The sequence below is a fragment of the Sitophilus oryzae genome, unplaced genomic scaffold (genome assembly GCF_002938485.1).
Source record: "Sitophilus oryzae breed Bouriz unplaced genomic scaffold, Soryzae_2.0 scaffold_2008_pilon_pilon, whole genome shotgun sequence".
NCBI classification, from domain to species: Eukaryota; Metazoa; Arthropoda; class Insecta; order Coleoptera; family Curculionidae; genus Sitophilus; species Sitophilus oryzae.
The window spans coordinates 168948-181552 of NW_022146734.1; the positions used below are offsets into that span (position 1 = coordinate 168948).

The 12605-nt window shown below is 32.5% G+C and overlaps 1 protein-coding gene across 1 annotated transcript in view; it reads left to right on the forward strand.

The window, feature by feature from the left end:
- LOC115884012 (ras-GEF domain-containing family member 1B-like) overlaps positions 1 to 10226 on the forward strand; it is a 30271-nt gene extending 20045 nt beyond the window's left edge. Inside the window, exons 6-11 of the mRNA XM_030902448.1 lie at positions 2930 to 3228; positions 5678 to 5828; positions 5975 to 6241; positions 7154 to 7297; positions 7618 to 7820; positions 8051 to 10226. Coding sequence (XP_030758308.1) covers positions 2930 to 3228; positions 5678 to 5828; positions 5975 to 6241; positions 7154 to 7297; positions 7618 to 7820; positions 8051 to 8300 — 1314 coding nt within the window. The 3' untranslated portion in view covers positions 8301 to 10226. The remainder of the gene's footprint in view (positions 1 to 2929; positions 3229 to 5677; positions 5829 to 5974; positions 6242 to 7153; positions 7298 to 7617; positions 7821 to 8050) is intronic.
- Positions 10227 to 12605: the final 2379 nt, after the last annotated feature.

Genomic DNA, 12605 nt, shown 5'->3' on the forward strand with positions numbered 1-12605 from the left:
GTTTTCTTCAAAAATATCTATCGATTATACTATAGAATTAGTTGTGGCATTGAATCGTAGTATCCTTAGCTTACATTGTAGTTTTAAACTAAAAATAAATCAAAATTACGTGAAGTCAGGGAACCTTGAAGTGCACGTAAATACCTCTAGGAAAAATAAACATGTCGACTATAATTTTATAACAACCTTTCACATGTTATCTTCTCAATTCATTAAACGTTTTCATTTAATTTGCCTTACGGCCTGCGCGGCGCTTTATTATGGATGTTAATTTTATTTACCAAATAATAAATAAAAATATTTTAAATTGTTGTCTTTAATACCTTCGGGCATTTTACAGTTATTGATGTATAAAATAATAAATGCTTTCTAATAATAAAACACTTTACTTCTACTATGATAAAGCTATTGAAAATCCAAATTATTAAGAAACGTCGACTCATAAATGATAAACATGTCAGTTTGGTGATTTTTTATGATTTACTGATATTGAGATGATTTTCTCAGGATAATCATGGTAACTTTGTTCGATAGTATAATTATTCCTATTTCCAAATCAGACCGAATCAAAGTCATCGAATCCATGACTACAGATAAATGAAAGATTCTAGCAACAGAGAGACTTATAAAAGCATTTCAATAATTCTAATCATCTGTGAGCCATAGTCAACAGACTATAAGCGTTTTTTTTTAGAAAAACAGTAAAATTTTTGGACTAGGGGGAACTATCTGTTAAGGAAAAATCGAGGAAAAAGTCTACACATCAAAATCTATTGTGTTAAACTTTACGATATAGTATATTTAACAAAACTTTGGTTGCACATCATAATACGACCACCAACAAACTCCATAAGACGACGCATGGTGTAACTGATGACGTGCAATCAAAGTTTTGTTAAATATACTATATGTATGTATTTTTTATAAACATGTATTTATAGAATTTTTTATCGACTATTATTTTATCAGTGGTTATAAATACTACACCTCATATAGCGTCATTCAAACAAAATAAACTCATTCAGTTCCTTTTATCATTTTGAATTGCATTGAAATGATTCATTATTAAAAGCAGATGACTATTCTAGCGTAATCTTTGAAGGACACGAGTTCAAATTTATCTTTTTGACATTTTTTTTAAATGTATGCAAGGCTAAGTACTATCTCCTTTACTTCTCGGAATTTAGACAGTTTAATGATATTATACAAACTATATGCATTAGATAAATATAATTTTGCTGCGCTTGTAGAAATGTAAATGCTTTTTCTAACTAGGCATATTGTTTTATAAATAATATGTAGCTGTTGAATAGAGGTGGGAATTCTAGTTCCTTGGGAGGAACTATTTCCTTAGTTCTAGTTCCTCCAGAGGAATAGTTCCTTGAACTAGGTATTTAGTTCACAATAGTCCCCGACTAACAGTGACATTGCCATTGCTTGCTAATAGGTTTCGTTGTCAGTCAGAACTATTCACAGTATGATCTGTATAATTTTTATAATATACGAAATATAACGAGACGTGTAATTGCGTATGTCAAAAACAAAAATGAAACAACAATCAATCGGGGTTTGGCACAATCGTAGTTCAATCGATATCGGGGTGAAATAGACTGCAGTATTAATATGGAGCTGGGTTATGTTGTCTTTCTCTTACGGCACAGAAACTGCACACGGGGTTAAATCATATACATATAACTTAAAATATACTCAGTGTTCCCTATTTAACCCCGTGTGTTTTTCCGTGCCCGTGCCGTAAGAAAAAGACAACATAACTCAGCTCCATATTAATGCTACATAAGTCTATTTCACCCGGATATGGATTAAACTGCGATTGCGCCAAACTCCGATTGATTGTTGTTTTAGTTCTGTTTGGATTACTTTTTATTTGTGCGCGTAAAAGAGTGATTTTGTTTAGTTTATTGTTTCCAACTAGTTTATTGTTTCCAACTATTTTTTGATGTTTTTCCAACTCTATGATGTGTTATAAATAATAAAAATATAAATAAAATTGAAGGTTAGGTGAAGCGTCAATCAACCACTTCCCTTTAAAAACACCGACCAATGAAAACTTCTTTAGGTAAGGCATGCGCAGTTAAATGAATGTCCAGGTGAAATAGACTTATGCAGAATTCCATATTTCTCTTTCACTGTTGGGCTTCATTTTTTAGAGATTAGGCTGAGTATAGGTAGTATATGGGTTAAATAGGGAACCCCGAGTATATTTTAGTTATATGTATATGCTCTCCACTCCCGCCTAGCATCGGGCTACGATCGCGCTTGCCGATCTGTCGCCGCGCCGTCGCATATATTATATATCGGTCACAGTCTCGATTCCGCAATAGGTCCCGAGGAACTATTTCTTTGAGAAACCGGGAACTAGTTCCTTTCATTCCGGGGTCAGAATAGTTCATTGGAACTAGTTCGTTCACGAACTACACGCCTCTACTGTTGAAGCGTAAAAATTTGCACAATTTCTTTCATACGAAATTTTGAAAGTAGGAAATGAAGATTTACATGAAAATGCGAAACACGTCACTTCAGGGGATAAGGTGGGGGATGAAACATATACACAAAAGAACAATAGACCAAAATCAAATATCGCTTTCAACAAGAATGAAACGAATTTACTTATCTATCTGTTATTCAAAGGCTATGTCCGTCCCAAATATACGTATATTCTCCAAAAAGTCCGTTATTCAACATGGTCCATCCAAATATCCGGTAATTGAATTCGAATAATTCAAAATTGTTAAAAATGTCACCTTAAAAAAATCAAAATGATACTAAAATAGATGGAGCTTTTTCAACATTTTTTTGAATATATTTCTTACTTCAATAGACCAAACATTATTAGCTAGTAATAGGTAATCACTTTTTAGGCATATTAAAATATTTGACTTGTTACTTACTCGGCCATATTCCTTTCCAGGCTCTGGTCTACAGGGACGGCAACCTCTTCAGCGGCCCCCTAGAGGCCCTCATCCAGCACATGGTGCCCACTGAGTCGTACTACCCGGACCGGGCCTACCTCTTCGCCTTCCTCCTGTCTGCACGCCTATTTATCAAGCCCCACGACCTCTTGGCCAGGGTGCGAGCCCTGGGCGACCAGCAGCAAGGATTGGGTTGTGGTACCGGTACTGGGACAGCAGCGGTTCCGCAGGAACGATTCGCCGAGAAGATGGTGCAGTTGCTGGCCGAATGGACGGAGACATTCCCCTACGATTTCAGGTACTGCTTAATTTATTTGGTGCTCTCTTTCAAACAAGTCTAATTAGGTCCCTGTTTGCAGTCAACATTATTATCTCAGATAATTAAAATTTTTAAAAAAATACTCATTAAATAACAAGCTATTTTTATATACATACAATAATCCACATTAGTTGATGAAGAAACTTTTCTATCCATTTTTTTTAAATACTCTTTTGAGTCTGTCGTTAGTATGAAAACCTACTACTACTGCCATTACTCGCTGACGAGTATTTGACACGCATCAGAAGATGGTTACGCAAGGCGTTTTCTTTCATGAGCTTTTCTATGACTGAAAAGCCCGATAAGTGATGTTATCTCTTCCACACTCCGGACATTTATTTTTATATGTTTTATTACTTTGTTGCCTCTTTACTTTTTGGTTGTCGTTGTTAACTGAGTGTACAATTGTTCTTCATTGCGTTCTATTGTGCGCTGCTTCCTCCCACTGATTCTGCATGCTTATTCCCTTTAAGTTTTCAATGGAAAATCAAACTGCCAAGGTAATTGAATTCCGCTACATATTCCAGTAGTTCTTCTCCGTTTTTTATAGCACTCTTATGATTTTCTGGGGGAGTGCACATGATTTTAGTTTATCGATGTTCAGCTTAAGGCCCAAAGCCTCGTATGCGAAGATATATGTATTCAGCATTTCCTGTAATTGGTGTAACATTTTTGCAACTAGAGCGAGGCAGAGGCGCATCAGCATATTGAAGTTCTGTGATGAATTTTAAACGTCTTTTTGCCCTGAGTCCTTTTATGTTGAACAAACCGCCATCATACCTACAGTTACTTTTATGCCAGTCCTCTTTTCTGCAGTTTGCTGTCCACTATAATAGAGAGCGCTGCCATGAATAGGTTGAATAGGAGAGAATAGGCTAAGATACATCCCTGTCTAACTCCTGTATTTATCAGGAAGGGATCGCTCAGTGATCCATGATGTGACACTCTCGACTTGTTGTTATGGAGGCTTTTACACACTGTAAGAAATTTGTTGGGTACTCCGAACTTTTGCATAATTACCCAAAGTGCACCTCTGTTTACAGAGTCGAAGGCTTTTGTTAGGTCGATGTGAATGCAACATAAAGTTTACTCTGCTGCTCCTTTACTTTCTCCTGTAGTTGGCGGACGGAGAATTTAGAATCAACGGTACCGCGGTTGGTGCGAAAGCCCGTTTGCGATTCTGGGAGATTTTTTTCTATATGTGGGAGCAGGCGGTTTGACATTATTTTTGTAAGAATTTTTCCTCCGATAGCCAGTAGTGAAATTCCCCGGTAATTTCCGCAATCTAATGCGTGTATAATAGTATAATTCAAAATATAAGTTGTTATATAATATGTTCGTTGTACATTACTTTGGTTTTTGCTAATTCGATTTTGAGATCTTCTTTATTGCAGGATGTATTTAGTTCGTTAATTTGTGCTTTTCCTTCTTCAGGACTATTGGAAATTATGACTATGTCATCAGCAAATCTTAGATGGTTAAGATATAGTTCCATTCTAGTTGACGGAAGATTTCTTCTACCCTTGCTGTAAACACTAAACAGCTCTGGGAATATATCATCTCCCTGCGTTTCCTTTGCCAGTTGGGAATTTTGGGATTGTTTTATATATCATTACTCTTGCTTTGGCTTCTGTGTATATACTGGAGAGAGTTTCTATATTATAAAGCCTGTCTATAACTTGTTTCGTTATAGGGCTTCTATTAGAACTTACGACCGAGAAAAATGTATGCTGTTATACTAGGATAATGTATTTGTTTTAGAATTTTTAAACCTATTTAATATTCAATTTTTGTTATAAAACGTTAATGAGAATATGTGATTGTTTTGTTATTTTTATTCTCTTATTTACTGTTAGATGTTTATCCTAAAAATACATCAAAGTAATACTCTACCTGAAAAACTGCCATTCACCGCTAATATTTACATTTACTTTTAGTTTAATCGTCAATCTATATTCATCGATATTATATTGCCATTTACATTCCTGCTTAAATTACATAGATTATCTCAGCTAATCGTAGAGTAATATTGGCATTCCATAATACAAAATTACCTGTCTCCACAACATAATAAAAGTATATAAATCATGCTTATAAAATATTGCGCGGATATATGATGTACGCATATTAAAACCAAGATTTTAAATCAATTATTACCAAAATTTGCTTACTTGTTTAAATAACATATGTTGTTTATAAATAACTCATAAAAGTTAATAGAAAATTGCCATGGCGACACCAGCCAAAAAATACAGGGTGTTGCACTTGAAGTAACGAAGTTGTTATATAAAATAAATCCTTAAAATAGATCTTTTTTTGTAAAATAAAATAAAACTAGTTAGTTTAGGACCGATTTGCGATAACACAAACTTCTATTTGAGATTAAACTGAAGACATTTTTCTTATTGAATTATTTCTTTCTTTACAGAGATGAACGTATGATGGATCACGTGAGGAAAATAACGCAACAATGCTGTTCCATCAACCCGGGTTTGCGTGCCAACGTCTCCTTATTGCTTCATAATCTCCATCCAAGACTCACTGCCCTAGATGAATACGAAAAATCCTTGGAAAATCAGGTAAAATTATATGAAATTTACTTTCAAAATAATCTCATAAAAGTTTTTGAATGCTTTTGGTGATTCTAACTTGAAATACTTAAATTATATACAAAAAATTTCAGGCTGCATTAAAATTTAATATATAATATATTAATGACTTCCAGACAAACACTGCATCATCTGATGAGAACATCAGCTGTCCAGATATATCAGAAGCTTGTCCCAGTCCGGAAAAACTGGCACAACAGTTAACTCACGTAGAACTGGAAAGACTATCTTTCATTGGTCCAGAGGAATTCGTGCAGGCTTTCGCCAAAGAGAACCCTGCTTTAGAGACGTCTTTCAAGGATATGAAGAAAACGAGGAATTTGGAACAATACGTGCAGTGGTTCAATAGGCTGAGCTATTTTGTGGCGACACAAGTCTGCAAGGTAACTTATATGTTTGTACAGTATGTCCCCGGAATGTCTTTACAAAAGGAAAAACTTATTGACATTTTAAGAAAAATGATGCATTCTTCATTAAAATTTTGGCTTGTCCTAAAATGGTTAATTTCGTTTATACTTTTCCAAATTTCCATACCGTTTTTGAGAAAATTAAAAAAAAAAATGAAAATATGGTTGAATTTTTTCTATGTTCTTAAAATCAAAAGGCTCTATGGTAATATAAATAATTTCGATTTCATTCTTTCATAGATGGTTATTATTAATTTTGATTAACGTCATATTTTTTGCTGTTCTTAAACTATCCCATTTTTTCGTAACTATCACCTTTTCCGTAGCATTAAACTAAATAAATGTTGTGCTTCTTTAACATTTTGAGACAGCAAAAAATATGATAATAATTAAAATTCTATCAATAACTATCTATTAGGGAATGGAAACGAAATTATATTACTATCGTAAACGCGTTTTGATTTTCAGGACTCTCAATTCTTTCAATTTTAGGAGAATTCAATTATATTTTCATGTATTTAATTTTCTCTAAAGCGGTATGGAAATTAGAAAAAGTACAAACGGGATTAACCATTAACCATAAAAATTTTAATGAAGAATGCATATTCATTTATTATTTATATATTTATATATTTATATATATTTTATTATTGATATTTTTCTCAAAATATCAATAATAAAAAAATGTTTTTCCTTATGTAAAGACCAAAGACAATCCGGGGACATACTGTATATCTTGATATTTTTTAATATTTCATTCTTTAGTTTTTTTTTAATATTTTTTTGTTGATATTTGTTATTTTATTTTTTTTATTTTTTATATCTTATATGTTTAATATTTTTAAAACACTTGGGAACTAGTTCTAAATATTGTATTCTTTTTTATAGTTTCATAAGAAGAAACAGAGAGTGAAGACGGTGGAATACTGGATTGAAACTGGAAGAGAATGTTTCAACATAGGAAACTTCAATAGTCTCATGGCAATCATAGCAGGGCTTAATATGTCTCCAATATCAAGACTGAAGAAAACAGTAAGTTAACTAAGGTTCTTTATAATAAAACTCTTTTCATAACAAATACATTTTTGAATATTTTTTGCGTATTTGAAACATTAAAAAAGATTGGAAATGAGTACAAATTAAATTATTACTGAATAAATCCCAAATATCTGGAGATGCATTTAGTTTCTATTTTATTATAATAGTTTAATTTTCTTAACTGAATAAAACCATTATTGTTTGACTGTGGATAAAAAATATTATATCATTTTGATACATAACCTACCAACTAAAATTTTTGTGTGATTTATTAGAAGATAAATAATACTTAATGCAATTATTCCTATTTTCAGTGGAATAAAATACAGTCCGGCAAATTCGCCATCTTGGAACACCAGATGGACCCCAGCAGCAATTTCAGCAGTTACAGGAGCACTCTGAAAGCTGCAATGTGGCGTAGCGCAGGCGCTACAGACCAAAGACAGAGGATAGTCATTCCATTCTTCAGCTTGCTAGTGAAAGATTTGTACTTCCTAAACCAAGGCTGTTCCAGCAAGTAAGTGTTATCTGGTACTTATATAAGTTCTGACAATATGATAGCTATCATATTTTATTTCCTAAGTTCTTAGGCTTGTTGCAGAGAAGAAAAATATAAGAAAATAGAGTTTTAAACAAATGTTTAAAACAAAACAACCCTGATTCTTTCCAGATTGATACGTTTGCATAAAACGAATTACTAAATAAATAATTATTTAAAAAAATGACTAAAAAGTCCTTTTTTTCCAGATTGCCGAATGGCCATATCAATTTCGAGAAATTCTGGCAACTGGCCAAACAAGTAACGGAATTCATGGCCTGGAAACAGGTCACCTGTCCGTTCGAGAAGGACCACAGTGTGATATCCTTGCTTCAGCACAGCCCTATACTGAACGAGAATGCCCTAGCCCTTGCCAGTTTCGAGTGTGAACCCCCTGATAACAATCAAGAAAAAGAAAGATGCAAAACGCTCAAAGCTGAGGGAAGTAGTAATAATTGAATCAAAGATTAAGAGCTACTTTTATGGGAAATATCTGAGTGCGAATATTGTCATCATAATTAGTTTGGTTTTTGTAGTTCTTAGCTGGCTCTACTTTCAGTCGATTTTTTTCTGTATTAGATCAGTTCAAATCGCGAGCATGACTCACGGAAAATATTGTTTTAAATCAGTTTTATGATTATTTTCTGTATTGGAGTCATAAATCTTGGATATAAGCTCTATATTATTGTCCTGAATGTTTTATTTCCAAAAATAAACAAGTCAAAGCCAGTTAAAAGTGGGACAAATAAAATGCCTAATATATTAACTAATATGACAGAATTCTTATTTTCGATTAATTGAAAATATATCAAATAAGATAGTGAAAAAATTGCCAACTAAAAGATCTGAATAGAAAACAGCTACAGAATTTTTCATGACATAGCAGACCATCATTGGGATCTCGGAAACTAGAAGAGATATGAGGTCTTTAGGACAGCCTGTACATATCTGAATGATTTTGTTTTATTTTGCATATACAGGATTGTCCGCTTTTAATTAGCAAGATAACAGTCCACCCTTAAAAGAATTTCGTAGATCAAAATAGAAAAATGTATTTTTTTTTGCAGTAGGTGTTGCAGATATATATTATTTCGATATTCTAATAAATATACTTGGCCTGCTATTATATGAAACATATTCGCTCTGAACTCAAAGTATTATTACCTTCTTCCCTTATTCATTTAAAAATATCACAAAGGTACAAAAATATTCCATAGAATCTATGGCTTTAATAGTTCACTACATAATTTCCAATAAATATATTATTATCGGTTATTATATATTTTTTTATATTTGTTGTATAGTTTTTTTCTTCTTCTGTAAATAATTTCACCTGTAAATTTTAAGTTTTATTGTAATAATTTTGTAAATATTTCGTTAAGCTGCTCGATAAATTTATTTGTAAAGAAGTTCATAATAATATGTACTTTTTATTACATCATATTTAATTGTGATTGTTTTATAGATTTAAAAAAAATGTTTTTTTTCTTTAAAAATTATAATTACTATAACTGCTACTGCACATCATAGTTAACAGTAATTTAGTTGAAAATTACCTTAGTATTTTTTACATATTTTGATGATTTTTTAGTGATACAAAGTCTAGTTAAAAAAAATAAGGAGCATGTTAAATATTATTTGTTTTTTGATGCATTAATTTTATTTTATATTTATGAAAACTAAGTTTAAATTTTTACAACAAACATGACACTGATAATTAAGAATTGATTTGTGAATAACAAAAAGTGACCCTTATTTTGCCTATGTGAACGTTTATATGTGATGCAAAAATTGTTTATTTAAAATAAAATAGGTTTTTGCTATTGTATTAGTGTGAGCAAACAAGTACACACATATGTATATCTACTTAGCTGCTATAAGGATAGATATAGTTATTTGGAACATAAATACTCAATTTTGAAAACTTTTTAGATGATAAAAGATATCGTTTTATATACGCCTCTATATATTTCTAATGTTTTTTACCTGAATGTTTTGTATGTATACATATTAATTATTGTATTGTACTTAAAATAAGTTTTATTCTATTTCGACCAACGTATTTATAACAGTATTTCAGCAAGTACCTTTTATGTCACATCTTTTCTTTTTTTATTCAATTTTGTATATAAAGAATTACAATTTTTTTTACTTCAATTCTTTATGTACAAAATATAATATACTATAGATCGCAAAATTTTGGGATTTTCGCTACAAAAAATGCTTTTAATCGTCACCGCGAAGTAGTTATAAAAACTTGGAAAGACTTAAAATCATCAGTATTCTAGTCATTAGTTAAGATTATATCTGATATACCGCTTACGATGTATTTCATTTTAAGCTGCTAAAGTGTAAAAATTATTTGTATTGTATCAATAAAATGTTTTGTGTATAAGCCCTTGTATTGTTAAACCTTCCCCTTTCAGTGAAAATATTATGGAAGGAGTGTATAATGTTCTCGATAATGTTTGATAATATTATTCATGTATTATTACTGACATCGACATCTTAAGTCCCCATCTTTGACAGTTCTGTTTGACGTGACGAGACATAAAGCCTAGTTCATGCACTTGCGAATTGCGAAATACGTTCTGTTTGTCTTGTAATTGGTCGCTTTCAAGGTCCCCCTTGAAGGCAACCAATGATAGAACGAAAACAGAACGCATTTCGCAATTCGCAAGTGCATGAACTAGCCTTAAGGGTGTACTCCGTTACTTACCTTGGTTATGGTTTTATGTTCCGTTTCTATCGGTTTCCTGAAAGTTTTCTTATTACGGAACACCGTTCCTGAAAAATTCATTTACAACTGTCACCAAACTAACCAGCGCGAGAAGGCTGCAGTGGATTTCTGTAAGCTCCGTAGTAAGAAATTTCCTGTCTAGCCTATGCTATTTGTATACGATTGATGAGTCGCTAGACAGGAAATACGTTTACAGAATCGCTAGACTGGTTTTTCTGGTTTTGTTTGTCAATGTCATTTATCTGACAGAAATCAAGCAAATATTGGAAGTTCGAATGAAATTCTCATTTAATTTCTAAAATATGTAATAATATTTTGTATTTACATCCAAAAGCATTGGAGGTAGGCAGTAAAGGTATAATAAATTTCATTAACTAAATAGAATGACTTTTTAGGGCCATTTAAACTTATCATGCAGCCATTGTTTAAAGTCAGGAACATTTAAAGAAAACATGAAAAACAAGACAAGTAATCGTGAATGTTTTGTCAGCTATAAAAATATAAATGTTGATTAGATTTGTTTATTTATTATATTGATCTGTTTTAATATTGGACCAGCAAATCTTCACTTGAGCTGTCTAACGAGTTTAACAGATGTATATAAAGAATTACAGCATAAAGTACTTTTCAATATTAAAATCCATTGAAAAGAAGAAGTAAACGTAAAAGCAGAGAATAGGTACATTAAAAATGCATAAAAGATAAATTTTATAATAGATCGAGGTATTAAAATTTAGAAAACGTCAACATTTGACGTTTCCAGTATTTTACCAAACCATTCCGTATCAAACCGATGTTTTCCAGGAACCGTTCTTTATCGTAGTTTACCGGTCTGGTTCGCCTGGTTTTGCCACGGAATACAGCCTAAAGCTTGATTTTCATGCATCCGTTGTCCGTCGATACGATGATACGATATTAATTTTATTGGTTGAATTTAAAGGCTTCAATTGGTTAATCGTTTCTAACCATTCGAAGTCTTTAAATTCAACCAATAAAATTGATATCGTATCAACGTATCGTCGGACAACGGATGCATGAAAATCAAGCTTAAGCCCGCGGTTACATTGGACGCGGGTCCGTGCGTTTTTTAAACATGCTAGCTCTGACCAGCTCTGACGGAATTTACTCGCACGACTATTTTATTTTAGTGATTACATTAGATGCGCGTTCATGGTATCCTGTGTGTCGAGTTTGTCAAAACGGACACCACTACTTTGATGCTGTCTGAGGATTTAATGTTAAAATAACTACTTATGAACAGAAGAAAATGTTGGGTAAATGATTAATGCAAGAAAAGGGGAAGAAAATGAATATCTAAAATATTTGGTAAATTAAAACAGCAACCGGTAAAATTTTTTGAATATTTTAGAATGTTTCCAGCAACATTAATTATATCCTAAATAAAAATAAACCTGGTATTCAAAAATATTCAAATTTTTCGGGAATGTATTGGGCCCAGAGATATAAAAATTCGAACGCTCGGACGTGCACGTATTAAAAAAACAAACCAGTTTGTTTTTATCCGACCAACGGAAATTGACGAACGTGCACGGACGCGCAAACTCCGATGCAATGTAACCGCCTGCGTAGATACCATTTGTTTGTTTTTTTGCTGCGTGCACGTCCGAGCACGTACGACCAAAAAAACGCACGGATACGCATCCAATGTAACCACGGGCTTAATCTTATTTTTATCTCCCCACAAGGCACATGTTTTTTTCGCAATTTTTCTTAGCAAAAATTACGTTATACAGGGTCCGGCAATAGTGCGTCGGGCATCTGTAGCTCCTAGAATAAACAACTTGAGAATTTTGTTTAAGTGCATACCTGAAGTATGTACCAGGATGTATTTCAGGAAAATATTTTAACTTCTATAGAGTGGCTCAAAAAAGTGTGAGTGGACCTGGATGATTTTTTTTTAAATGGAACACCCTGTATATTGTTACATTTTTGGCTTCCTTTCCGATCACTTTACATAACCCTAAGATATAAATAAATACTTTTTGATAGTTTCAGAAATATTA